The 26,973-nt window shown below is 64.5% G+C and overlaps 1 protein-coding gene across 1 annotated transcript in view; it reads right to left on the reverse strand.

Annotated features, from left to right (window-relative positions):
* Positions 1–3,622: 3,622 nt before the first annotated feature.
* KIF21B (kinesin family member 21B) overlaps positions 3,623–26,973 on the reverse strand; it is a 28,733-nt gene continuing 5,382 nt past the window's right edge. The window contains exons 2-35 of the mRNA XM_032203380.1: positions 21,237–21,459; positions 20,783–20,965; positions 19,934–20,083; positions 19,580–19,714; positions 19,090–19,257; positions 18,554–18,669; positions 18,219–18,414; positions 17,566–17,755; positions 17,408–17,471; positions 16,773–16,979; positions 16,445–16,523; positions 15,943–16,063; positions 15,472–15,663; positions 14,786–14,985; positions 14,501–14,608; positions 14,107–14,175; positions 13,512–13,741; positions 13,086–13,233; positions 12,819–13,013; positions 12,224–12,325; positions 11,949–12,114; positions 11,709–11,769; positions 11,376–11,433; positions 10,773–10,978; positions 10,277–10,351; positions 9,997–10,110; positions 9,472–9,510; positions 7,725–7,861; positions 7,303–7,483; positions 6,843–7,007; positions 6,463–6,580; positions 5,546–5,716; positions 4,889–5,088; positions 3,623–3,730 (exon numbers count right to left, since the gene is read on the reverse strand). Of these exons, the coding sequence (XP_032059271.1) occupies positions 3,676–3,730; positions 4,889–5,088; positions 5,546–5,716; positions 6,463–6,580; positions 6,843–7,007; positions 7,303–7,483; positions 7,725–7,861; positions 9,472–9,510; positions 9,997–10,110; positions 10,277–10,351; positions 10,773–10,978; positions 11,376–11,433; positions 11,709–11,769; positions 11,949–12,114; positions 12,224–12,325; positions 12,819–13,013; positions 13,086–13,233; positions 13,512–13,741; positions 14,107–14,175; positions 14,501–14,608; positions 14,786–14,985; positions 15,472–15,663; positions 15,943–16,063; positions 16,445–16,523; positions 16,773–16,979; positions 17,408–17,471; positions 17,566–17,755; positions 18,219–18,414; positions 18,554–18,669; positions 19,090–19,257; positions 19,580–19,714; positions 19,934–20,083; positions 20,783–20,965; positions 21,237–21,459 (4,822 nt within the window). The 3' untranslated portion in view covers positions 3,623–3,675. The remainder of the gene's footprint in view (positions 3,731–4,888; positions 5,089–5,545; positions 5,717–6,462; positions 6,581–6,842; positions 7,008–7,302; positions 7,484–7,724; positions 7,862–9,471; positions 9,511–9,996; positions 10,111–10,276; positions 10,352–10,772; positions 10,979–11,375; positions 11,434–11,708; positions 11,770–11,948; positions 12,115–12,223; positions 12,326–12,818; positions 13,014–13,085; positions 13,234–13,511; positions 13,742–14,106; positions 14,176–14,500; positions 14,609–14,785; positions 14,986–15,471; positions 15,664–15,942; positions 16,064–16,444; positions 16,524–16,772; positions 16,980–17,407; positions 17,472–17,565; positions 17,756–18,218; positions 18,415–18,553; positions 18,670–19,089; positions 19,258–19,579; positions 19,715–19,933; positions 20,084–20,782; positions 20,966–21,236; positions 21,460–26,973) is intronic.

The raw sequence follows: 26,973 nt of genomic DNA on the forward strand, positions 1-26,973 counted from the left end.
GGTTTGGGGGCCTGGCATTTTGGGGCTCCTGCGTCATCTCCATCCCCGCTGTGCAAAGCTCAGCTCCAGGCCGGAGCTGGAGCCGGCCCCTGTGTGCTGGAGGGAGGAGATCCAGGAGCGAGGCGCAGAGCCCGGGACCAGCAGCACCCAGCTCCCCCCCCCCGGGCAGGGATCAGCCTGGCACAAACCAAGGCACCGAGGGAGAAGCAGCACGAGGAGGGTGGTGTGAAGGCAGCTCCGAGCTGGCCCCGCCATGGAGGGGCTGGGGGAAGGCTCAGAGACCCCCACAGACCCCCAGGGGAGCACCCAGCGATGTGCAAAGGGATAAAAAAAAAAAGGGGGGTCGCTGGCTTCCTCCACCCCTCACCTGCAGCCCTGTCCTTACCCTACACACACGGTGTTTCCAAAACCACGGCCCCAGCCTGAGCCTGCAGGCACCGTCCCCCGGGCCAAGGACAAGGTGGTGAATTTGGGAACGTGCACCCCAAAACCCAGCGGTGCCCGCAGGGATGCTGCCCACGGGCAGAGCTGAAGGAGCAAAGGGCAAGAGCTCCCCCTCGCCAGACCCCCAGCAGGGTGGGACCTTGTGCTTTAGGGTTTGGGGGACCTGCCCCCCAAAGCTGGGGGTAGGGCTAGGAGCCACGAGCCCCCCCCCAAACCCCATGGGGCAGGGAGTGGGGCAGAGCCCCGTGCAGCTCCCCAGCCCCACAAGGGGAGAACCGGGGGCCCTGGGGCTGCCCCGGGTTGTGTTCAGTGCCTGGGACGGGATCTAGGCTCAGCTACATTTTGGGGAGGGAAAAAATAAAATAGACATTACACATGGGACTCCCCCTCTCTCGCAGACCACCTCCAACCTGGGCAGAGGTGAAAGCACCGCTCCCTGCGCCCAGGGCTCAGGAAAACAGGGACGAGGAGCAGCCCCGTGCCCACCCTGTGCTTTGGGTGCCATCACCCCATGGAGAGCTTTGCACCCCCAGAACCTAGCTGCGAGCACAGGGGCGGGGATGGAGGCTGATCAGCCCTGCAGAGGATGCTCTCCATCCCCCAAAGGGACAGGAGGGACCTGTGCCAGGCTGCAGATCAACCCCAAAACTAATGGGATCAAGCACCCTCCAGCATCCAGAGCCGGATCTCAGCAGGAAAGCTGCAGCAGAACGGGGAGCTGGGGGGGGGTTGGGGTGCTGAGCTGCCCAGGGAGGGGGCTCAGAAACGCAGTGAGGTGCAGGTGAGGGCACACGTCTTTGGGACAAACTCAAGCATCAAAATCAGACCGACGAGGACGAAAAGGCAGAGAAATCCAAACTTCAACCCCCCCCCCCCCCACCCTCCCACCCCATCACCCCCCCGACGAAACCCAACGACGACAGCACCCAGCTTGCACCGTGAGGTAGCTAAACCAGATCAACACCCCAAAAATCACTGCCCTGCCTGGGCAGCACCAACCCAGGCAGGGACTACGACACAGACACACACACACACACGGTATGGGATCACGGTCACCTCCTGCTTCACAGACCCCCCCCCCCGTGCCATGCTCCCCAGCTCCCCGCACCTCCAGGCTGCAGCCGGGGGGGCTCAGCATCAGCCAGGATCCAGCCCCCCAGCCCTGGGAAGCCAAGCAGGCACCCGCAGCCCACGTGGAGGGGGGAAACTGGAGAGAAAGGCGAGGCAGATCTGACCCCAAATGGCCCCAACAGGGCGGCCCTTCACTGATTGCAGCAGCGCGAGGTTTTAGGGCAGGCGCTGGCAGATCTTGGCACCGATGCCCACCAAGCTGCAGCCACACAGACACACACATCCCAAAAAAAAGTATCAAGGAGCAGGGAAACCCTCTCCAAGACAGGCTTAGAGGGCATCACCACCTCCAGCTCCGTACCTCTGTGCGCTATGGGGTGGCCGTGGGGCCCTTGTGCCTCTTGGCACTGTCCTGGGCAGGGTGGCACAGCATCGTGCCCTCCACCGAGGCATGCCAGCAGGATTGTTTTGTTGCTTTTTTTTTTTTTCCCCAAAAACCCACAAAAAAAAATCCCTATCAAGTCAGTAGAGATGCTCCTGTGCTTCGGGATGAGGAGGAATTGCCACGCTCCGCCTGGAGAGGTTTCAGCGAGGGCCGGTGGCTGGCCCAGGAGTGGCTGTGGTTGCAGGAAGGAGAGGGAAAATGGTCTGTGCTTTATGGGGCAGGTCCTGGAGCCCCCGGCCTCTGAGATCCCAGTTCAGCACCGGTGGGATCACGTACAGAAATCCATAAGTCCGAGTCCAAAAGCTGCTTCTTCTGCGACAAAAGTGAGGTGAGAGCAGGGGAGGAGAGGGCACCGCTCCTGGGGTCCCCTCGGCCATCCCACAAAGCCTGGCATGGGGCAGGAGACGGCCCAAGGGACCAGGGGAGGGAGAAATCAAAGCTCCAGCATGGGACCGGAGCCTGGCCGACCCTTAAACCAGGGGAGGAGGAGGGTGGCTGCAGAGGCTGAATCCTCAGGATCACGCTCCTGGATGGAGCAAACTGTGCAAGATCAGCCCCTGCAGGATTGTCCTTCAAGTGTGCAGGGAGTGGGGGATTTGTGCCAGCCCCAGCAGCCGACCCCATCCTCACCCCGCTCCTGGTACTGAGCCCCATCGCCGGCACCCCAGGGCTCGTGGGGCAAAACCGAGCTGGTCCCTCCCCAGGAAAGGGGCTGAGAGCGAAGCGTTGAGAGCCTCCAGCCCCCAGCTGTGCCAAAATGAGACGGGCCATCGGGGCACCAAACCCAGCCTCGGCTTCTTCAGCCAGGAACTTCTGGTCTCGCTTGGGGTCCTGAGCTCGAGAGGGGTTAAAAGGCTTCAGGGATGCACCAGAAACGCCTGCTGAGACCCGAGGTGCCAGCAGCAGGGCCGAGCAGCCCGTCCTTGCCCCGCCGCAGAGCGGAGCTGGGGTCTGCTGATTTGGGCTCAGAGATTTTCACAGATCACCACGAGGAAACGCAGCAGGTGGGGCTGGAAGTCGTGCGATGGATGGAGAGCTGCCCGGGCTCACCGGGCACAGCAGAGATGCTCAGGGCGAGCCGGGTCGGACAGGCTGAGGCTGGGGGATGATGGAGCTGCCTGGAAATCCTCCTGCAGACCCCATCGCAGCACGGGGGCCATCCCACAAGTACCATCTCCAAAGAAGCAGCCTCTCCGTGCTCTGGTCCTGGCCAGCAGACCCCAAACGGCCTCGAGACTGGGGAATGGAGAAAGACTCCTGCAGGAACCAGCCCTGGAGCCAAGAGGGACCAAAGGAGCACATCCAGGCGGAGGCTGCGGGAAGCCACAGGGACAGGAGGGAATTTGGCATCTCCAAATTCCTTTGGGAAGGAGCCAAGGAGCTCAGCCTGGACTCCAACCCCTCAGAGTCCTGACAGCAGGAGTACAGCAGGGTGGGCGAGAAGGGCGACGAAGTTTCCTGGTCAGTGGAAAAACCATCGAGAAACCGCAGCAGGAGGGGAGGTGGAGCTGCCGGTGCTCCACGGAGCTGCCTCTTCACAGGGAAAAAAAAAAATCAGTGCTCAAAGTACCAGGTGGGGCCTCATCCACCCCGGCGGGCCAGCCACAACAAATCCCATCCCTGGGCTGAGCTCCTGTCGATGATGAGGTCTCGATAGCAAGGGCGAGGTACCCGGCCGTCGCCCTCCTGTCCCACCTTCCAGTCCTTGGCAGCCCCTAGTTGGACCCAGCGGGCAACCTCCTCCCGCTCCAGAGCTTCACTGTCAGGTCGCTGGGAAATAAAGGGCGAGAGGGGCGGCGTGAGAGGGGCAGGGGGCTCGGCACCACGAGGAGAACGTCCTCCACCCCCAGCCCCTGGCAGCATGCAGCCCCCAGGGCTCCCCCAAGCTCCTTCCCCTCGGCGCGAGGACGCCCGGGTTGGTTTGGGGAGCAGGCAGACCCGGTGGGGCTCAGCCTCCAGCTCACCCCACGGGCAGGGACCGGGGACAAAGGGGAGTGGGGACCCTGACAGCGGGACCCCTGCACCCCTCGGATGAGCTCTGGCTAGGTCGAAGTGATGCTGCAGGGAGCTGCTGAGCTGGGTGTCCCCCGGGCACGGGTTTGCTTCGGGGTGGCCCCGTCTCCATGCAAGGGTGCGGGCAGGCCGTGGTGCCACAGGAGATGTGGGCACCGGGCGAGAGAAAAAAAAAAAAGAAAAAAAGAAAACCAAAAACAACACGGGGGCATGATGGGGACCAAGGGGCCGAGTCACTCCTAGCAAAGATTTATCAAGTGGGGAAAAACGCAAAAGAGTTTCATACCGTCAAGAAGCAGCTCAGACCAGAGAGAAAGAGAGAAAGAGAGAGAGGAGCAAAAGCAAGCAACAGCGAGAAAGAGATGGAGAGAAAGGAAAAGACAGAAGAAGAGTGCATGAGCAAGAGAGAGTCAAGAGAGAGCAGGAGGGTCAAGGCAGACTAGTAGCACGGCCCTTTATGGCAAGGACGCGTCGTGGAAGGCAAGGGGTGAGCCCAGGCACGTAATTCCATAACTTTACCCGGCAGTCGCTGTGTGGCACAGATGGGAGGTGGGGAGGAGGAGAGACAGAGAGAGACAGAAAAAGGAAGGGAGAAAAGGGACATGGTCGAAAAGAGGACATCAGAGTCTTGCTGCCAATTTGCTCCCCGAGAGCAGTTTGGGGTGCCCAGCCCCGGGGAAGAGGGGTCCCTGCGCGGGGGATAACCCAGGGCAGCGCCGGCACGCGGGCAGGGGACGGACTAAGACGGGCAAGACGAGATGAGGAGTGCAGGGACTGGAAAGCTGCGAGACCCCCCCCTTCCCTCCCTCCCTGCTCCCTGCAGCCCCCTCCCACCAAGGCCCGGGGATGCCAGGTCAACCCAGGGGGCTCCCACCTCCCCGGGGGCTGCGGGGGCGCAGAAAGCCCGCGGCTCACCTGGAGGCGGTGAAGATGTGCTTGGAGTTGGTGCAGATGGCATTGATGGGGCTGTCGTGCCCCTTGATCTCCCCCACCGGGGTGAAGTTATCCACGTTCCACACCTTGATCACGCCTCCTCGGCAGGCGCTCAGCACCATGGGGCGGCCGGGGATGAAGGCCAGGGCGCAGACCCAGTCCTTGTGCGCGTTGGGGATTTGCTGCACGCACGGGGACAGAGCGGAGGTGACGATCAGCATCACCTGCAGCCCCCGAAAAAGCCTCGTGCGCCCAGCTGGAGGGGCTCCGATCAGCATCGCCCCAGGGCTGACCTCCACAGGATGCCAAGGGGCTGGATCCGAGACCCAGAGCTCGGTTTGCCCCCTGGGCAGGGGGCACTAATCCTGTTTTCAGAGTGGAACCCAGCTCCCAGGGTCCCAGCACAGCAGCTGATGCTGCAAAGCCTGCGTGCCGAGGGGAATTGGCAATGCTGGGTGCCAATCCACACACATAGGTGTTTTTGGGGGTACAGAGCCACCTGGCACAGGCACTGCCATATTCCAGGGGGGCCCTCCAGGTGCGTTCAGCACAGGACACCAGCACCATGCCCAGAACCTTCCCCTAGCCCCCCCCCAGCACTGCTGCTCTGCCCCACGTCACCCTGAGGACCCCCCAGACCTGGATAAGTTCCTGCTGCTCCAGGTCCCACTTCTTGATGCCGTTGTCCCTGGAGCCACTGAAGAGGACGTCCCCCTGGATGGCCAGGCACTCGATGCCGTCGTAGTGAGGGGGCTCGAAGTTGTGAGTGGGGCCGATATTGCCCACCATGCCCTCGGCAATCTCAAACACCTGGGGGGAAAAAAAAACAGCGGGTGAGGGACCCCAGGTGGAGGCGTAAATAAACGGAGGTCACCCTGCCTTGGAGAACTTGGCATCGTCCTCTGAGGTGGGCAATGAGGAGCCATTTCTGCTCAGACAGAGCGGGCAGGCGTTGGGACGGGTTGCCCAGGGAGGTGGGGGAGTCCCCGTCCCTGGGGGGGGTTCCAGGAGAGGTTGGGGCTGGTGCTTGGGGACACGGCTCAGTGGGGACAGTGGGGGGGGGGTGGCTGAGCAGGTGACCATGGGGGGCTTCTCCACCCCTGATGACTCTGGGATTTCACTCACGGTGAGCTTTTACACCTCTCCAAGAGCCGAGCCAAGAGCTCGCAGCTGACAGAAGAGCAGGACCCTGCCTCCCTCCCCATCCCCCTGGTGCCAGCTCCACCTCAACCCAAAAATAAAACGGAGGGGTGAGCTTTTTCTGTGCTGGAGCTGCAGATCAGCCGGCACAGAGTGTCTGCACCAGGAAGGAGAAGGGAGCAGAATGGGGCAAGCTGCTGATCCAGGTCAGCCGTAACGCACCAGCACCAGGCACGGAGCCTGAGGGATGAGACAAACCCCCCACACCCAAAGCTGCACCCCTACCATGGACAAAAGGCAAGATTCAAGGCATGGAGATGCACAGAAAGCCATACACAGAGGTGAAAATAGAAATCTGGGCATGGAGGCACCGGGGGGTTGCCAAGACCCGGGCTCCCCGAGGTGCCAGGGCCCACCTTGACGTAGTGATCCTTGGAGCCCGTCACCACCAGGTCGTGGTTGCTCGCCGTCTGGTTTACTGTCAGACACATCACGGGCCCGATGTGGCCGCTCAGCTTCCCGACGGGCTGCAGCCTACAGAGACCGGGGGCTGGGGTCAACTCTCCCAAAAAGCTCCCCCAAAAGCCTCCCCCAGCAGGCGAAGGTCCCCCCCTTCTCCTGCGCTCACACCCCGAGGAGCCCCATCACTGCTCGTCACCCCTTGGGTCCCAAAAGCCCTTATTATCATTATTTCAGGCACCTTCCGCTGCTAATGAGGCTTTCCCTTTCCCCGGGGGGTCCTTTTGGGTGCCTCCAAGCAGACAGCAGCCCCTCTGCAGAGCCGTCCTGCCCTCACCTGCTCAGCTCCCAGATGCGGACGGAGTTGCCGGTGGCGGCGTAGAGCATGGTGCCGGTGGGGTTGAGCGCGATCTGGTTGATCTGGTGCTCCCCCTGCACGCTGGTGACCGTGCGGGTGGTGGTCCCGGCGCACGCGTCCCCAGAGATCACCTGGCCAGAAGATCTAGGGGAGGGAGAGGAGGAGGGTGGATGGATGGGGCACGGTCAGGGACCGGAGGCAGAGATCGGGACCCCGCTGAGGAACCCAACGGGGCTGCTGGGTGCCAGATCCCACATTGGGAAAGGCCCTATGGGTATCATCGACTGCCTGACCACCACAGGACCAGCAGGATCTCCACCTCCTAGAGGATCCCCTCCATCCTTGCACCCCAGCCCCCTCCTGGGACCAGCTTGTGCCGAGCCAAAGACGCCCCCGGTGCCCAGGGACCCCCCCGGGACTCCCCCAACCTGCTACGTACGTGAGGGTGCGGATGCAGCGGGCCGAGTCCCGGATGTCCCACACCTTGATGTACGAGGTGGACACGGTGAACACCAGCCCCGTGTGGCTGCAGTACTTGATGGACACCACGTTGTTGGGGTGCCCCTTGAGGGAGGCGATCTCCTGCCCCGTCACCAGGTTCCACATCTTGCAGCTGCGGTCTGCGGGAGGACGAACGTGCCCATGGGGGGGGTCTCCCAAGGGGCATGGACGACTCCCCATGCCCAGCACAGCCCCCAGGGACCCCCCCAGGGCAAAAAAAGCCAACCTGGGCAGCACGAGCTCGATGCTGAGGGCAGGAGGGTGGCCCAGGAGGGAGCGTCCCCGCGGTGCCCACCGCACCGCCCATTCCCCCGTGCCGACCTGCTCGCAAGGCAGCGCCCTCCTCGCCCCCTCACGCACCTTTGGAGCCGGTGAAAAGCAGCTCATCGGTGGCATCCAGGCAGAGCACGGGCTTGGTGTGTCCTTCTGCCACGGAGACGCACTGCAGCGGGGCCGTCCGGGCGTTCTTGGTGCCCCCCACCGGGTTGATGACGCCCCTTGCGCGGGAGAGAAAGGAGAAGCGTGGTGGGGTGCGTGTGCGTGCAGGGGGGCACCACGTGTCCCCAGGGGCACCCCAAGCATCTCCCACCACCCTGCAGGGTGATGGGCCCCCTGTCCGAACCCGGCACATCCGAGGAAATGTCTTTATGGAAACCCTGGGAACCTCCCCACTGCCTGGTGCCCCCGTCCTGGTGCCCAGGGCTGGGAGAGGGGGAACCCAACAGCCTCTGCCCTGCTCCTGAGCCTCTTGAGCCCATCCAGCAGCGAGCTGGGGAGCCAGGAGACCCAGCTCACCATCCCTCGGGGCATTTCGGGACAAACTGCACCTTGTATGGCCTGAAGCTCTGCCATAAACATTTCAGGATGCTAATAGCCAGCACCTCGCTTCCTTACAGCCCGTCAGGGCTCCTTTTAAAACCTCAAGGGTGGCAGAGGGCAACGCTGGCCTTTGTGCCCAGCATCCCCGTGACAGTGGCCGTGGGAGCCCTGCACTGCTCTGAGCCCGAGGGGACCTGTCCCTGCCAAAATCCCCTCCATGGGATGCCGGTGGGCACGTGAGAGGTGCTCGGGGTGCTGAGATCCAACAACCCTACAGCTCCAGCCCTGTCCTGCACGGCCACCAACATCTCCTCCCCGCTGCCACCCCAAAACGTGGCCCCGAGCTGCGCTGCTCTCTTCTTACAGACAGGGAAACTGAGGCACGGGGCTGGGGAAGGGCAGGCCCGGGGCCACGGAAGGCTCATGTTAGCCAGGATGGCTGCGGGCTCGTTCAGCGGGGTTTGGGAATCACACGGGCGTGATCTTCCTTTCCCAATTAGCAGGCGCAACCACAAACTCTAATTAAGCAGCTCTCCCCTGACCCCTGGTGTCCCTGCCAGCCTGGAGGTGACAAATGGGTGGAAACCCCAAATCCCCGGGGCGAGACGGTGTCAGGGGGCTTCGTGCCTGGCTGCAGAGCACCCAAGGTGACAAAGGGTCTGGTGTCACCCCTCCAGCACCCGTGGGCGCTCAGGGCAGGGTGCTGGGGAGCCGCTACTCCTAAAGGGTGAGGGAAAGGTGGTCCTGGAGCTGGGAAACCCCCCGGTGGATGGGAGGTGGCACGGGGACAAGCCCAGCAGCACCTCGTTCCCATCCGGGCTGTGTTCCAGGGCAAAAAGCTCTGCCCCGGAGCCCGGCGCTGGAGATGCAGGGCCAGGCACGGGGAGATGTTTCCCGGGAAGCCGCTCGCAAGAAAAACCATGCCGGCAGCGTGCGGGATGATCGGCCCCTTCCCCAGCACCGCGCGGTCCTGCTGGAGAGCCGGGGGACGGGACGGGGCACGGGGGCATCAGGCAGGTGGCACGGAGCATGCTGCCACCGCAGCACGGTGCGATCCGGAGCAGGAACGGGGCAGATCGAGGTCCCGAGCCAGGGGACGGTGCCGTGCCCAGAGGGGACACGGCACGGGGACAGCAGGCACGGGCTGGGAGATGGGGCAGAGCAGCGAGGTGCAGGCAGAGCATGCAGGGACAGGGGAGAGCGACCTCAGGAGAGAGAGAGAAAGGAGGAGGAGGAGGAGGAGGAGGAGGAGAGGAGGGAGGGGTAATAAATAGAAAGTTGTCTATACCTCAGCACCTCCGAGACAGAGGAATCGCTGTCATCAGACCTAGGGGCAGAAAATTAGCAGGATTACGGGAGAGAAAACCCAGACTAGAAGAGGCAGCGGAGGAGTCAGAGGTGGAGGGGTTGTTATTGCATCCAAGCCAGCGCAGGGCGTAGAGGAAGAGGAGGAGGAGGAAGGGAGAGAGGGAGAGAGAGAAGCACACACGGAGAGGGCAGAGGAGCAGGAGGGCACTGAGGGTCGGATAGATCTCCGTCAGGACACGGCGCTGCCGGCAGCTCTCCGAGACGTGGGCAGCCACCTGGAGCAGCTCTGGGGGGTCCGTGCCAGCCCCTGAGCATCCTGCAAGCCCCCAGCCCACCTCCCCCCTGCTGGGGGCAGCCGGGGACAAAACGGTGGCAGGAGGTCAGCAGGGAGCCCTCCTGGGTGCTGCGCTCTCGTGCCCCGCTGTGGGACCCGGTAGGCCCCGCCGGTGCCACGGCACGGGTCCGCACCATGCAGCGCCCCCAAAAAAAAAAACCCCACACTCACTTGTCCAAGGCCGAGCCCTGGCTCTGGTTGCTCGTGAGCCGAGAGAAGACGTTGCGGTCGTTGCGCGGGCGGGTGGGGGGGGACGAGGGGGGCGTGAAGCCGACGTCTGGAGGCCTGAGGCAGGAAGGATTAGAGGGACGCGTGATTTGGGGACTACTCATGCGGCACCTGCCAAACTCCTCTTCCTCATACCGGCACCCCAGGGCCTGGAGAGCATCCCTCCTGGCTTGTCCGGGCCACCCAGCCTCCCCCTGACCGAGTCCCTGGCTCCCGAGCTCACCTGGCGGGTTGCCCACGGTCGTAGGATTTCCTCCGTGTGAGTGGCGACGTGTCCGAGACGCGAGACTGCCTGGGGCTAGGGGAAGCAGAACGGCACGGTGGGTGCCTGCTCTCCTCCCCGTCGGGGGGAGCTGCTCCATGCTGAGCCCCTCGTCCTCCCCCGGCAGAACAAACGGGGAAGGGGCTGCCCTGGTGTCCCCGGGGCACCATCAGAGTCATCCGGTGGGCACGGACACTTCTGGCAACCCAAGAAGTCTCCATGAAGGATGGGAAGCCAGGGGGACCAGGATGGACCAGGATGGATGAGGATGGACCTGGATGGGACCCCCAGCACGAGGGGGTCCTTCTGGAGAGACCCACCACCGCGGGCAAGCCTGGATGGATGCAGGCTTTGGCTCGCCCTCGTTGCTCTGCCATGGGGCACAGCTTCCCCCCCCACCAGCCCCGATCCCCAGGAGCCCCCCACAGCCCCCCCAGATCCAGCACCCCCTGCTCACAACGTGCTGCCTCGCGTAGGCAGGCTGACGGTGCGCGACACCTTCTCCTTGTAATAGGGGTCTCGGATGGAGAAGCTGATCCCGTCCTCCTTGATCTCCATGAGGGACGCCAAGGACTTGGTGATGTTCTTGGTGGAGATGTCCAGCGTGGGACCCAGGCACTCGGCCGACACCGCCTTCATCTGCCCGGAGAGCTTGGGCTCTCCCTAGGATGGGACACGGGGCTCAGGGGAGCTGCGGGGCCAGCAGCACGTGCACCCCGGCCGCAGGAGGATGGACGAATTCCCAGTTTTCCATACAAATCTGACAGCCTGCACAGGGCAGCGGGCTTCCCTCCACCTTAGCCTACAAAGGATCCAGCACACGGACACCCCCCTGGGTGCCCACCCAACCTGGAAGCCATCCCTGCATCTCTGTGCCCAGGGGACCACAGATCCAGGAGGTTATGGAGAGCTGACCCCATCCAGAGCCCAGCCGTACCCCAAGGCTGGCTCCCCGAGGGCCAGGCTGCAGAGCAGACCCCAAAGCCGAGCCCCACGGCCCTATAAACAACGCCTCCCCCCATCCCTCCTCCCACGGCCGGCGGCAGGGAGGCCAGCTCACCTTGAACTTGAAGTCATCCTGGCTCGCTGAGCCCTTCATGGTGAAAGACTGGGAGAAGCTGCGAGGAGAAGGTGGCAGAGCTGGATCCTCATGGCTGAACCCCTTTCGGAGAGGCTGCTGCAGCCCCCCCAAGACCCCTGAGGTCCCCCCCAGTCCCCAGCTCCCTCTCTCCAAAGAACAACCCCATCTTCACGGGGTTTTCTTCACTTAGGAATGAAGAGACATCTGCGCTCCCCAAGGGCTAAGAGCCACGGGAAAGCTCAGGAGGGGACTTCATCAAAACCCACCCCTGAGAGGCCCCGGACATCCCACCCCACGGGGCTGGGTGCTCACCTCCCATCCGAGGCCAGGCTGAATTCGGAGACCTCCTCATCCGTGCTGGTGTAGCCGTTCTCTGCGCACAGGGGAGAGGGCACATGAGCGGTGTGAGGGGGGCCACGGCCCACCAGAACGGCACCCAGGGGCACGACGATGCCAGTGGTGGCACCTCTGGGTGCTCCATGGCACTGGAGGCCCGGCCTCACCCCACAGAGAGGACCCCGACCCCAAGGGAGGCCCCGGGCTCGTGCCCACCTTGCTGGACGTTGTGGATCAGCGCCTGCAGCTCGGGGTGGGACTCGGCTTTCTCCCGCAGGGCGTCCAGGATGAGGTGGTTCTGCGAGGAGCCGGTCACGTCCGTCTGCCTCAGGCGCCCCTCCAGCAGCCGGATTTGGGCCTCCTTCTGCGCCACCTGCAGCCCCTGGAGGATGGGGAAAGCCACAGCCACCTCAGCATCATCACGCTGCTCGGGAGAAACCCCCAAAGTGGGGGACGAGGCCCCCCCCAAGGAGGCGGCGCGGCGCCCGCACCTTGTCAATGGATGCCTTCAAGAAATTGTCCAGCAGGAGCCGGGCTTCGGCCAGGGAGCAGGAGCTGATCACCACCGAGGTGTCCGTGGAGTCCAGCTCCTCCTGGGAGGGGAGGAGAGGGAACGGGATGGGACCGGGGAGCATCGCAGCCGGGTAGGGTTGGGTGATGTGGGCACCACGGGTGGCACGGGCACCACGGGTCCTGCACCAGCACCACCCCATCCTGGCTCATGCCACGATCAGGGACAATTTGGCACAGCCAGGGACAGGCTGGGCACAGCGCAGAGCCTCCAGCCCAGGCTGCAGCCGCTAGAGGGGGCGAGGAGCCGCGCATCTCCCCGCCGTGCCCAGTGCCAAAACCGGACACCAGAACCCGTGGGGTTTCTCTGGGAAAAAAAAAGCCGGGTTTCCCAGACATTTTCCAGCATCCCACAAATGTTTGCAGACGCCCACGGAGACCAGAAATCGTCAGCCCCATGGGAAGGCTGCGGCTTTCCCACGTCCTGGGGCAGGATGCTCGGGGGTGCCCGGGTTCCTCCCCCAGCCTGGTGTTCCCCTCGCCTCCCAGGGACCCTCCCGCTCCCTCCGTGCCCACCTTGGTCTCCTCGATCTGCATGATGGTAGCCTGGCAGTCGGAAATGCTGTCGTTGATGTAGTCGATGTTGGCCCCCAGCACCTCGATCTCCTCGTTCAGCTCCTGCAGCCCCTTCTGCTCCTTGGGGCTCTCCGCCTGCAGCTTCGCCCTCTTGCCCAGCAGCGCCTCCTGCAGCAGCGCCAGCTCCTCGCGTTTCTGGGGGAAAAAAGAGGGAGTTTGGCACTGCTGGCACGGCCAACCCCCCGCCCCCAAGCCCACCACCCTCACCTTGATGAGCCGCTCCATGTCGGCCTCCAGGTTGACGATGGTCATCCTCTGCATCACGATGTCGAAGATGCGCCGCTCCAGGGACTGCCACTTGAGGCGGGCGGCCTTGCTGAAGGTCTGGCTCGTCCCCTTCTTGGGGAACTTCTTCCTGCAGCACGAGGGGACCAGAGGCACGTGGCTGCACCGCCTCTGGAAAGCTGGGCTTTCCCCAAAAGGACACCCAGGCTCTGGCTGCGTCGCTTCTGGATCGCCCAGCTCCGCCACCACCCCTCCCTGATCCTTCCAACGCAGCTCGTGCCTCGCGTTGGAGGTTTGCCTCCAGCCAAACGCACCATAAAAACCCTCCAGCCTCTGCCACCAGCCTAAAACCAGACCCGGGAGCCCCGGGGACACCTCCCCACCCATCCGCACGGCCCCTGCCCTGACCTGGGCGGCCGAGCCCCGTTGGCGGCGGGCGAGGGGTCTCCCAGGAAATTGTTGATTTTCCGATTCCACTGGCGCACGATGCTGGAGACGGAGCGGGCGCCGGATTCGGGCTCGGAGGAGGTGGTGCTGGCCGAGACCTCAGCGCCCGAGTCCAGCATGGGCGGCTTCTGGCTCGTCCTGCCCGCCACCCGGTCCGACATGGGCTTGGCGAGGCGGCGCAGCGCCGACACCTGCCCAAAAGAGGGGCCGAGGGTGTCAGATGGGGGTCCCCCACCCCAAGCCTGTCGCCGACTCCCTCGGCTCCCCAAAGGGCCGAGAGCAGAGCTCTGGAGCCCCGAAGCCGTTCGCACAGCCCTGCAGACAGCGGGCAGCTCTGTCCCTTCCCCTCACAGCCCTTTTTCTCGGCTCAGCTGCCCCAGGAGATGGGCAGTTCGGTTCCTCTGCTGTCTCCAACCTCCCCCAACCGGGCTCCCCGCAGCCATAAACCCCCTCCCACCCTTTGGGGGTCCCACTCCCAGCCAGCATTGCCCGAGTGAGGCCGTGTCACTGAGCCACAGTTTGGCTGGGACCCCCACAGAGATGCCCCCCCCCTCACCTCCTGGGTTTTCCTCCGCAGCACGATTTCCTGCTGCCGCTTCTGAGACTCCAGAGCCCGGATCTGGAACTGCACGAGAAAGACAGATTTGGCTCCTGATGGGGAAAGGAGAACCGCCCGGACCCCCCAGAGATGGCCACAAACTCCCCCATCACCTCGAGGAGTTGCTTTGGCACAAATGGGGTCACTCCTGATTTTATCAGCCAGCAGGTTCCCAGCCAGGAGTTATTCCTCCAGGTGAGCCCTGCTGGGGGCTGGCACCCCCTAAAGAGGCCACGGGGACAGCAGGGACCCCGAGCGTCACCAGCTGGTATTTACGAGCACCTTGGGGTGCCGGAGCAGCACAAACACCCCCTCCCCAGCGCAGGGACACGCAGAAGGGCCGGCTCCTCACCTCCTGGCGCCGCTGCTCCTTCTTGAGCTGCGCGATCTCCCGGTTCCTCTTGGTCTCCGCCAGCCGCCTCCGCTGCTGCTCCTCCCGCATCTGCTTCATCAGCGCAACCTGGGGAGGGGAAAAAACACCGGCACGGCGTGGGCACCCGGCGCTCCCAGTAACCAGGGTGACCCCCCCAGGACCAAAAACCATCCCTCCTGCCCCGAGCAGGGCCAGGATTCAGGCTGGTCCCACAGAAGCCTCCCTGAGGCTGGTCCCAAGGGGTTGCCCTCCGTGCCCGGGTACCTTCGCCTTCTTCATCTCGGCCACCTCCGCCTGCAGCTTCCTCAGCTCGCGCTCGTAGCGGGACTGGTTCTTGAGCAGGCGAGCGTGCTCCTTCTGGGCCGCCTGCAGCTTCTGCAGGTCCCGGTTCATCTCCTTCAGCCGCTTCTCGTAGTCGGCCTTGATCTTGTTGGCTTTCTCCTCTGTGTAGCACTCCATGGTGCCTGGGGGGAGCGCGGGGAGGGTTTGCAAGGCTCGCTGCACCCTGCCTGCCTTGCCGGAGCTTTCCCTCCACCCGCAAGGGGCTGGGGTCTGTATGGGGTACCCGATGGGGCGATGGGTGGGGGCTGAGCACAGGGTGGGGGCCGTGGGGTTGCACGGCAAGGGCTGAGCTGGGAGGAGCTGTGGGTCTGGACCTTCAGCCACAAGCAGTCTTTGGGGTCCCCATATGCCCCGCAGCACCGCAGCTCACCCAGAAAGGAGTGTATGGGACTAGAAGGGGCTTTGCTTCCCCGTCCTCTCCAGCAGCAGTGGGGCCAGGAGCTCTCCAGCTCCCATGGTGAGACACGCACGGCCTCGGGGTCCCAGGGACAGCAAAACCGTGCCATTTAGGGCTGCTGGATGCATTGACCCCGAGCCAGGGGGGCAGAAAGTGGGGGACGGGGACCCAAAGCTGCAGGAACAGGGCCCCTGGGGGAGGCAGCTCTCACTGAGGTTCTGCAGGACCCGGTCCCGCTCCAGCTGCGTGTCCCGGATCTTGTTCTGCAGCAGGATCAGCTTCTCCTCGTACTGGTGCTTGAGGGTCTGCAGGCGCCGCTGGCTGTTCTCCAGCTCGTCGATCAGCTTCTGCTTGATCTCGATCTCGCAAGTCAGATCCGCCAGGTCGGCCTGGAAATTCACGGCTGGAGGACGGGGGGGGAGCAGTCAGGCCAGGAGGGACGGGGACAGCATCACCCCCACAGCCCCCCAGAGCCAGGAGAGAGCTGATGCATGTTCCAGAGAGACCAGGGCATGTTCCTGGGAAGTGGCAGCACCCCTACGAGCCCTGGACACCCCCTGCAGCACCCCTGGGGCTTCTCCAAGCAAGAGAGGAGGTGGCCGGGGGTCCCCATGGACCCCCCAGTTCCCAGGACTGGAGCTCAGTGCCAGCAGACACCAGCACGCACCCCCCTGCTCTTTACCCTTCTCCTCCGCGTCCGAGTCCGAGTCCACCAGGCTCTCTTCACTGCCCGAGTCCTCGTCTTCATCCTCGCGCCCATCCTCTTCCTCGCAGCCGCTCTCGTCCTGCTCCTCCTCCTCCTCCTAAGAGCCGAGTGCCTGACCTCAGCTTGCAGCGTGGCCTTGCCCTTCCCTCCGCGCTCTCCCCCCTTCCTCCAAACCTGAGCTCACCCCGCAGAAACCAGCCACAGACCCTGCACCGGGCTCAGCCTCTCCTCGAGGGGCTGCAGCATCATTCCTGGACACCCCCCCCAATGCACCCCATGGCAAGGAGCAGCTCCGTGCCCCATCCATATCCCTACAGCACCACATCCCCCAAATCTCCTTCGCCTACCTCCACACCAAGCCCCTGACCCCCCCAGCCTCCTTGTGAGGCCAGGCTGGGCTCTGTCCCCCTCCCAGGGGGGGCTACGACAGCCCTCTGTAACCACCCCCCCCTTGGCACGAGCACAAAGCCCCCCTCACCTCTTCTCCCTCGTTCTCGTCCGTCTCCTCCCCGTTGTCCTGCAGCTTCGGCCGCTTCTTGAACGCCTCCTTCTCGGGGCTGGGGGAGAGTGGGGGGGGGGCTGCTGGGTCCCAGAAAAGGGCAACACCGGGATGGGTCCCCCCAAGCCTCCCTTTGGGAAAATCAGCCCCTGGGTGTCCACGGTGGGCGAAAAGGAGCCCGAGGATGGGGCAGTGCCTGGGGGGGACCCCCAGGTGCCCAGGTTTTGTCCGGGTGGCTTTGGGTAGGACGGGGGGAAGCAGCCCCAGGAGGGATGGCAGCCTCGCCTCACGCGGCTGCTGCCCTCACCTTTTCCTCCTCTGCCTCCTCTCCTTCTTTTTCAGGCGCTCCAGGTCCTGCTTGGCCCGGCGCAGGACGTCGGACGCCTCCGTCTCCGCGGGGGCAGCCAAACCGGGCACCGGGGACGAGCCCACGGAGTAGGGGGGCCGGGCAGAGACGCGCGAGAGGCTGCGCCGCAAGGACTCGTTCATGGATTCACTCTCCAGGAGTTTGGTCCTGGGGGAAGGCAGGCACAGGATGCGGTCAAAGGGGGAATATCCCACCGTCCCCAGGGTTTGGGATGGTGTGAGGCAGGGACAGGCACCACAGAACCCATCTCAGGCCATAAGGTCGGGATGCTGCGGACAGGGAGCGCCCCGGGGTCACCGATGGACCCGGGTCTGGGGGGCCAGCAGCCCCCGGGGAAGACCAAGGACTCCCCCCAGCATCTCCCCCATCCATCAGCAGCCACACAAAGGATGATGCTGGCCACAGCAGCACCAAGGCAGCCCCATGGGTCTCAGCTGCTGCCCCATGGGGGTCTAGGAGCCATCCTAAGGACGCTGGAGGCACGGAGCTGGGCGCAGCGCACGGGCTCGGACCCTACAACGGCACCCACCAGCCCGGGGACCCCGGTGAGCCGAGAGCCCCGGTGCCTGGCTCACCTCAGCTCTTCGATCTCCCGGATGTAATTCTGGATGAGGGCGCCGATAGCTTCGTTACCGTCCCCTGCAGGAGGAGCAGAGCCTCGGGTGGGTCACGGGAAGAGCCGCGGCGCGGTCCCGACCCAACCCCACGGCACCGTGCGTGCGCCCAGCCTCACCTGCCTTGGCCAGCATGAGGTTGGCCTCCTGGCTCATCAGCTGGGTGACCCTGTTGTTGATGGCATCGATGGCCTCCTGCATGGCCTTCACCCGCATGCGCAGGGCGCTGTTCTCCTTCTGCAGCATGGCGTTCTCGCGGAAAAGGTCGCTGTAGCCCTCCGAGCCGTCCTCCCCGATGACCCGCTTGCCCTGCGGGGACAGGGGGCAGCCCCTGAGCGCGGGGTGCGCCGGGACACGGGCACCCACACACGTCCACGCAGGGGAAGGGTGAAATCTAAGGACCAGGAAGGGCTGAACCCATGGGGCACAGGGCAAGAGATGCTCCAAGGCTCTGCTCCGCCTCGGCATCCCTACAAGACTTGCCCGAGGTCCTCCCGTGGCAGGGCAGGAGCTGAGCCGTCGCCAGTGATGCCAAAGCACCAGCTGCACGATTTCTCAGTGCCACGCCACCTCCCCAACACCCCGGTGCCACCAAGACACAGAACAGAGCTCGGCTGGCTGGTGGGACACCCTCCTTGGGGGAAAGGGCTGGAGACAACCAGGGGAGGGGGCACAGTGGGCAGGAGGGTCTTGCTGGCTAAAATCACCCCGATGCAAGCACGGGGAAGCTCCCAGCTCCATCCCACCCCACAGCCTTTGCTCGGGTGCTCACCGCCTTGTACTCCATCAGCTCCATCTGCAGGCGGGCGATCTCGGCCCGCAGGGCGCTGATCTGCTGGCTGGTCTTGTCCTGGTTCACCACCACCTTGTTCTTGATGTTGCGAGCCCGGTTGGCGTACTTGAGGGTGTTCAGGGTCTCCATGAAGTCACGGTCGGAGGGGCTGACGCAGGCGATCATGATGGTTTGGCTGGGGGAGGCGAGGGCTGGGGTCAGGGGAGGTCGCGCTCTGCCTGCCACGAGGCACCCACCCCATGAAGCCCTTGAGTCCCGAAATACCTCCCCAAGCCCCCCGGACCCTCACCCCGTTTGCAGAGGGACCCCCGTACCTGTTGCCCCCGAGGGAATCCTGCAGCAGGCGGGTGAGCTTGGAGTCCCGGTAGGGCACGTGCACCACCTTCTTGCTCTGGTCTCCCAGGGCGCTGATGACGTTCCCCAGGGCCAGCTGCCAACGCAAAGCAAAGCCCCCACCCCAAATTCAGCCCCTGCTGAGAACACAGCCACCCCCACGGCCGGCGTTTGGGGCCTGGGGTGCGTGCTGTGGGGTGCCAGAGCTGGAGGCTTCCCGGGTCAGACTCAGCGTTTGCCCTCGGAGTGGGTTTTAAGCTCAAATTAGCAGACCTGGAGCTTTTGTGGGCTTGCACCCTTGTGCCCAGCTGGAGCCCCACCCCACACCCTCAGAGTAAAGCCGTGCCCTCACCACTGCTGTTTAGGGTCACGGATAACCCAGGGCCAAGTCACTTAACCCACGGCACAGAGAGCACCAACTCAGCAGCTCGGAGCATCCCAGAGCAGGACCCAAAGGTGCCCCAGGGCCCCCCACAGCCCCCATCTCCCCCTGCCCCTTGCACGCCCGGGGCCGTACCAGCCCGCAGTTGATGGAGATGCCTTCCTTCGCCCTCTCGCCGGTAGCACCCGTTCGTTTCAGCCTCTCCGAGCCCGCCAGGTCGACGAAATGGAACTTGGCCGTGAGGGTCTCGTACTCGGTGGTGGGCTGGGCTCCGTCCAGGAGGCCGCTCACCTCCCCGTTCACCTGCAGGAGGCACACACAGAGGGGTCACGGCCACGGCCCCCGAGCACCCAGATACCCTCTCAGCCATATTCAGACACCAGCAAAACCCTGAGCACCCACCCTCAGCTCTCAGCCCCTCGAGGATCCCAACAGAAACTTGCTGCGGGTCACCCCGCCCGGCACGGGGCTGCTCATCTCCCACTAAATGTTAATAATTGCAGCAACAGGAGAGAAGCAAAACAAAAACCCAGCTCTCTGCGAGACTTCCAACCCCTGCCCCTTTCCAGGGACCCCACACAGAGCCAGGGGAGAGGGACAGGCTCCCCAGACCCCCTTTTCTCACCAGCTCCGGGCGGGCGCAGACCCTCATCTGGCACAGGTGGATGGTGAAGATGGCGTGGGAGCGGGAGCTCTGCACGTTCATCTGGGTGCTGGCAGTGGTGCGGGACAGAGCCCCTTGCTTCAGGCACTGGATCAGCTGCAACGACGCACGGCAGAGAGGAAACAAAACCTTTGGAGCACCCTTTTAGAGATTTAGGACAGCAGCCCTCAGCAGCCCAGCGGGCACCGGGCAGCCCCGACCTCCCCCTGCACCACCCTGGGACTGCTCTGCTCCGGTCCCTCCTCGCCTTGCCCCTCTTGTAGGGCATCCCTGGCTGCGACCCCATTTCTGCAGCCCCCCCGGTGCCGAACCCACCTCGTCCTGCGAGCTGATGAGCCGCGAGGTGACGCCGGTGGTGTAGATGCTCCCGCTGGCATCCTCGTGGATTTTGATGTTGGATTTGCGGTGCCGCGCGTCGGGGTCGCGGGCGCTGTCAAACAGGTCCAGGATCTCCTCGTTGTAGAGCTGAACGGGGCGAAAGCGGGCAGGGGGGTGAAACGGTGAGCGGGAGGCTGCTGGAGCCTGGCATGGAGGGAGTTCAGGAGCTGCCCTGTGCCCTTCTGCTGCTGCAGTCCCAGAGCTAGGACGGGCGGCGCAGGAGAGCCGGGGGTGCGTGCACGTGGATGCACACGTGTGCGCACAGGGAAGGGTGACCAGGAGAGCTGGCGTGCATACAGGTGCAGGAGAGGATGCACAAAGGGTGCACAAACACGTCCAGGAGGTGGTGCATGAGTGAGTTCGGATCTAGGTGCATGATTACACGTGCCCAGAAGGGATGGGGTGCAGGGGGGCGTGCGCCCCGGCCACACAAGCAGCAGGGCCCCTTGGGTCCCGAGGTCAACTTCACCAGGTGGAAGGGGACACAGGAGGGCAGGGGAGTGCCAGACAAGCAGGGACAACCCCGAGGAGTCAGAGCTGACAGCAGTCAGACACCTCAAACAGGAGTGAGAGAGCCCAAAGCACCCCAAACCTCCTGGGGACCAAGGCATGAGCTCCCATCCCTCAGGGGAGCTCCCAAGATAAATGCCACCGCAGTTTGTGGCCACCATGAGGCCAACAGCACCCGGGTGCTTTGGGTCTCCTGCGTGCTGTCACGCCTCCAGGAGCTCAGGACAAGGGCAAAGGGACACCCCAGGGTGCCAGCCCAGCCTTGCTGTCACCCACCTCCAGGAACTGGGCGCTGACTTTGAACTCGGGTGCCGCCACGCCTTGGCTCTGTGCCGCCCGCTTGCGCTCCTCGATGCCGCTGAAGAGGTGGCCGATGGCCCGTGGGATGATGCCCTGCTCGTCCTCGGAGATGTTCATGTCGAAGCCCGTCCCCATGGTGTACGTCTTCCCGGCCCCCGTCTGCAAAGGGGACGCAATGGGGGGGCTGCTTGGGTCCTCAATGCCCCCTTGGCTCCCCAAACCCCCCAGACCCCCACATATGCCCCAGCTGTGTCCCTGCCTTCTCCCAGCCCAGCCCCTGCCCCAGCTCCCACCCAGCCCAGGGCCACCTCTGTCCCCTCTGCACCCAGGACCTTTAACACCTCTGCCTTCCCCTAACCTCTGCGAGCACCAGTGGCTCAGGAGAGCCCAAAACCCACAACGGAGCCCAAAAAGAGGGCAGAGCAGGTACCTGGCCGTACGCCAGCACGGTGGCATTGTAGCCCTCGAAGCAGCCTTCGATGAGCTTGCCCACGCACGTGGTGTAGATCTGCTCCTGCCACGTGTCCAGGTCGAAGACGAAGTCGTAGGTGAAGGCTTTGTCCTTCCCCAGCAGCACCTGGGGCTCGCCGGGGGTCACGGAGGTGCAGATGTGACATCCCTCGATCTTCTCTTTGGACAGCTGGGGACGGATCCTGCAGGAGGAGGAAGAGGCTGAGGACAGCCTCGGGGCTCACCCCGCTGCCTGCTCCTGGGGACACCGGCGTGCCCCACGCTGGGGCTGGGGCTGCTCCAGGCAGGTGACAGCAGTGCCACCGCTCGCGGTACGGAGCGCACAGCTCACAACAGCTTCCCTTGCACCAACAGCTGAATACAGCCCAGTCTCCCACTCCTACACCAGTTTATTCACCATGTCCCCGGCCAGGCAGCAAGCCCCGGGCTGCAGGTAGACACCGATCAGTTCCTCGAAGCAGCCCGGAGAGCCAGGGCACAGGCACGGGCACGCCGAGGGGACGCATTGCAGCCAGCCACTGCATGGGCGCACCCGCTCGGGAGGCAGCGAGATCAAAACTGCACTTAGCAAAGTGACAAAATTAAAAGCACAAAATGAAATGCAAAGCGCAAAACCCGACGAGACGGTGCCAGCACCAAAACCTCCGAGTGGACCCAACCCTCCGCCCAGCCCCGTGCCTGCCCCAGGCTGCAGACGGGACCAGGGCAGCTCCGGCTGCGGGCACGACCAACCCGCCGCGTCCCCACCCGCTGCACCCAACGCCCCCAAAACCCTTGGGGTGCACCGCCGGCACCGCACCGACACGGATCTACTGCACGAGAGGCGCCGGGGCCGTGCAGCAGCTCCGGGTTTCGGGGGAAGCTGCCGGGTCCCCGGGGACTTGCGGAGAAAGAAGGGAGCGCGGAGCCAAGCGCCCTGGCAAGCGGCTCTCATTAGAGCTAATGACTGCAGAGCTCCCCTCCCTCGGCGCTCCATCAACGCGCCTATTAATTCCTCCCCAGCCCGCAGCGCCCGCAGAGGAGGTTTTGCGGGACGGGGCTCACCGGGAGGGCTGTGGGGGGGGGCAAAAATCCCCCCGGCGTGGGAGGCGGGTGGGCCGCGAGGCTGCGCAGCAGACGCGTGGGAACAGCGCGGTGTCCGCGGGTATATTTAGCTCAGCAGCCACAATAGAAAGCAGCTTCTGATGTGCTCTGCCCGAGACTCGCTGCCGTCGCCTTCCCCAGGGGCCCACCCTCCTCCAGGAAAATGAACCCCAGTTTTAATTACTTTTTTTTTTTTTTTTTTTTTTTTTTTTGACCCAGATGAAGCCCTCCCCATCCCCAGGCGCGCGCACGGCAACAGCGTCCCCCGGGGAAGGGCAGAGGAACAAGCTGGAAGCAGGGCACTTGTGGAAATTTTTCCCTCTCCAAGAAAGAGCAGAGCAGGGCCTTCAGCAAAATCCTTCATTCTTTTTTTTTAATTGCTCCAAGCAATTAAATATGTGCCTGTGGGTCTGGGAGAGAGGCTGTGCAGCAGCGTTGGGGTGACTGCACATGAGCTTTCTGTAGGATTTTTGGGGACCCACCTGGAGCCTGGTGCACGGGGCTGTTCCAGATCATCCACACGCCAACACCACCGTCTCCCTACCCCTGCTCCCCAAATCTCCCATCCAAACACTCCGGTCCTGAGCACCCGAGCGGGGCCCATCCGTCAGCCCAGCTCCTGCAGCCGTGGGACCCGCAGGGGCTGGAGGGGACCCAGGTGCCCCACAGGAGGGTCCCGACCACGGCGAGGGGCTCAGTCCCCAGGCAACTGGCCAAGAACCACCCGGGTACACCCCGGGGAGCTGCTGCAGACAGCAAATATCAGCCCCCCCATTACAAGAGCAGAGCAGGGGGCAGGGATGAGCACAGCGAGTGCCAGCAGACACAGACGGGGGACGCGGCTGTCACCAGCAGCCTGGCCACCCAGCATCAGGAGATTTATGAGGCCACCAAGACTCACCACGGAGGTGTCCCCAGGCCAGTGCCACCGTCCCAGCTCCCAGGCGTTGGGCAGCCCCAGCTCTCTGCCCCTCGGGGGTCTCAGCCCAGCCCAGCCCTCCCAGGGGGGCATCGCCACGCCAGGCACCGGGCGTAGAGGCACGAGACCTCCTCCTCCTAAGCCCTATGGACCAGCAGAGCCAGCACGGGCTCTCCCCTCGGCCCTACTCTCAGCCCCACCAGGTGCTGCCGGGGGAGCCGGCAGCTTTTTGCCTTGCCCTGCCTCAGTTTCCTTCCTCTGCAACACAGAGCAGCGACCGTGGGGTGCAGGAGGTCACCGTCCGGGTGCGCTCTGCCTCTCCTTGGCCCTGCCCTACTGAAAGGGATGCTCACCACGTCCTGCCCACCCAGCAGAATTGAGGGGGTGCCAGCAGGGCCCACCCTACAGGCTGATGGAGCTGCTCCCTCCCCTACAATCCCAGCAGTGGGATGCAGCCAGGCTGCTCTGCACCCCACTGCCCCGTACAGCTTGTGCCCAGCACCGTGCCAAACGTGCCAGGGTGCCCTGCCCCAAGGGGCTGGGACAAGCACAGAGAGCAGAGCCCGGCTGATCCCGGTGCAGGCTCCTCCAGCTATTTGGCTGTCCCCCTGCCTGTCCCCAGCTGCTTCGGTGCAAAGCCACCAGCGTGGGGAGGACACAAACTGTCCTGGGGCCCCCAGGGCACCACCAGCCCCATCTCCCTCGTGCCCACGCGGATAAACCGAGGCACGAAGCGCAGAGATGGCTGCAGACGGATGCACAGACATAAGAAGGTACGGGAAGGGGAGGAAATCCCAAACCAGCTCCTTCCCAAAGCAGCAGCACTCGCCGAGGGGATGACAGGCGGCACGGCAGGAGCCCACCCGCTCTGGCATCGGCACGCAGACCCCGCAGCACGGGCGGCACGACGCCAGGGAAAGCCCGCATCCGCGCTGGGGGACACAAGGGGACACAAAGGCTCAGCAGCGGCACGGAGGGGAGCCTCTCCATCTCTCCTCCCCTTTCCTGCCGGGCTGGCAGGCTGTGAAAGCTCCCGTCTCCATGGCTCGGCTGCCAGGGTGACCGAGCATCTTGGGGAGGAAGCGGAGAAGCGGGGAGCGGGTCCCGCACCCCCAGGGGCAGGGAGCGCCGCGGAGCGCCCCGCGGCACGCACAAAGGTCGGGTTGTTCGGTGCCAGGCTGGGAGCCAAGCCCTGGGCGGGCAGCACGAGGCTGTCGGCTCCCACGGGCAGCCCTCGGGGCCCCCTCCAGCCCCAGGGCAGGAGCAGACCCCGTGGGGAGCCCCCCAGCACCTCCAGCCTTGCAGCCAACGGGGTGGGCTTCGACGCAACGGGAAGGGATCCGTCCCTCCCGCAGCATCGCCCACTTCCAACCGGGGCTGTCCCAGCCCTCGGCACTCCCCAGCGAGGCCAAGCACACGTCCACTCGCCACCAATTCCCAGTCCAGGACAGCTGCTTCAGACTGGGGGTGCAAGCAGCCCCCCCAGCGCCTCCTGGGCATCTGGGGGTCACCACCACCCTGGCTGCCGCTGCCTCTCGCTGCCTGGTAGAGCCACTGCTGGGCAGTGCCCCGGTGCAGCAGGGAGCTCCCACCTCTCCAAGGAGGCTCTGGCAGGCAGCCCTGGCGGCGAGGGCTGGTGCAGGGTGGAGCTGGCAGCCCCGGGGCCAGCCGAGCAGCCTCCGATTTACCTGCACAGACAGCGCCGTGCGAGCCCAAGCAGCTCCTGGCTGCGTTCCCCACGGTGCCTGCGGTCCCCCGGCTCCCATATCGCTCCCATCCCTGCTCCCAGGCTCTTTCTGACCTCCAGCAGCACCAGGGATAGGTCAAAGCGAAGACCCCCGTGGTTTTCCCACATCCCCAGGCCAGCACAGAACAGGATCTGTCCCCTCCCCCCCCCCAGGACCGGTCCCCGTCCCCAGAGGACGAGCCCCCAGCCAGGTCCCCGCGTGCCCAGAGCCGGCTGGTGGCACGCAGGTTGCTCCGGACCCAAATCAAGACAAAGTCGAGCATTTAATTACGGCGGCAGGGAAGCAGCTCGGCAATCAGAGAAAATTGAATAAGGCTCCCCTGGGACTGCCAGGTCTGGTCAGAAAATGCTTAGATTAAGAGATATAGCGGGGCATTTCCTAGAGGCAGCCAGCACAACACGGGCAAGCGCTGGGCTCAGCCTGCCTCCGTGCCGGCTGAGCACCGAGGGCACAGCAGGTCCCTGTGGGGCAAACCCCGCTGCCTTCAACCCCAGAGCCCCCCGGGCCTCCTAATCCTCCTGCTCCAGGCTTTCCCAGGCTTAGGGAAACCTTTAAATCAGGCCTTGGCAGCCGCCGTGTGTTGCTCATTAGCTCTGGCAGGAGCACACCGGCCCCGAGCCGCGCCATCTGCTCCGCACCGAGACCCACCAAGGGCCAGGGGACGCACGGCCCGCACGGGGACCTGGCACCCAGCAGACCCCAGCCCACGGCTGCAGGCAGGGCTCGGCAGGGCTCGGGGGGAGCAGGGGATGGCGTTTTTCCCAGCGCATCGCCTGGAGGGCAGCGGGAGCACCGAGTTCGCAGTGCCTCCAGGCTCCTCCTCCGTCCCAAAGCCACTGGGGATCCCGAAGGCTCCTCGCTGATCCTGCCTGGAGAAGGGCTGGGAGATGCCACGAGGATGTTTGTGGATGGCAGACCGGGGGCAGTCACACACGAAGGGCCCCAAAACCCTGGGGTGGGCAGCGCAAGGAGCACACGTGAAGCGACCAAGGCGCAGGGCACCGCGCGGCCCCATCCTCTCCAAGCACACGGGAACGGCACAGGCACGCTGAGAAAGCTCCAAAACCTCCAGGAACAAAGCTGGGCCCACACTGGGGATGGCACCAGGCTCCTCACGGCCCCGTGTTCCCCTCGGGAAGGTCCAGCATGAAATATGGATGAGCAGAGGCTGCAGCCCCACAGCGCGGGGGATGCCCTCCTGCTAACAGGGGCTTGCTCAGAGGGAGGACGGCCGCCCTGGGGGATTTTCTCTGCTCCTTTCCCCTCCAGCACAAGCAAAAGGTCGGCTGCACCCATGCAGGTGGCACATGCCTTGGTCACCCAGGGGCTCCCCGAGGAGACGAAGGGGTTGCAGACCCAGAGCCCACCCTAAATAGCCCCAATTGTGGGGTGATGGGCACAACACCGCCCACGCTGCTCCTGGACTCCTCCACCCCATCACCCACACTCTGTATCAGGTCTGGGTCACACACAAGAACCAGAACCCCAAATCCACTCTTTTCCCAGCCTTTTTTCCCCCAACACGAGCCCCTTCCTCCTTTCCCAGCACTGCTCACCTCCCGGAGCACAGCGGGGGCGGAGGCGACCCCCTCGAGCTGCCCCCAAGCGACGCGCACCCAGGGCGAGCTCTGGCAGTAGGTGACGGCGTTTTCACCCTCCAGCAGCAGGAACCTCACAACTTCTGGCCAAGGGCACGGTGAACGGCCCCACCACGTCCCACCCTGCCCACAGAACCCCTCAACCCCCCCCGTCCTGTGCCCGAGAGCCCCCGGGGGCCGCTCTCACACCCAGGTCCTTCGGCTCGGGCACTCGCACGTGCGCCAGGTTGGGGAGGGAAGAGCCGAGAGCATTCGGGTGGCCTTGGCCCTGGTGTTTCTGATCAGGCAGCACCAGGGAAGGGGCTGAGAGCCTGTGGGGTCCTGACTGCTGTGGGTGGGGGCAGGAGG

The sequence above is a fragment of the Aythya fuligula genome, chromosome 25 (assembly GCF_009819795.1).
Source record: "Aythya fuligula isolate bAytFul2 chromosome 25, bAytFul2.pri, whole genome shotgun sequence".
Taxonomy (NCBI): domain Eukaryota; kingdom Metazoa; phylum Chordata; class Aves; order Anseriformes; family Anatidae; genus Aythya; species Aythya fuligula.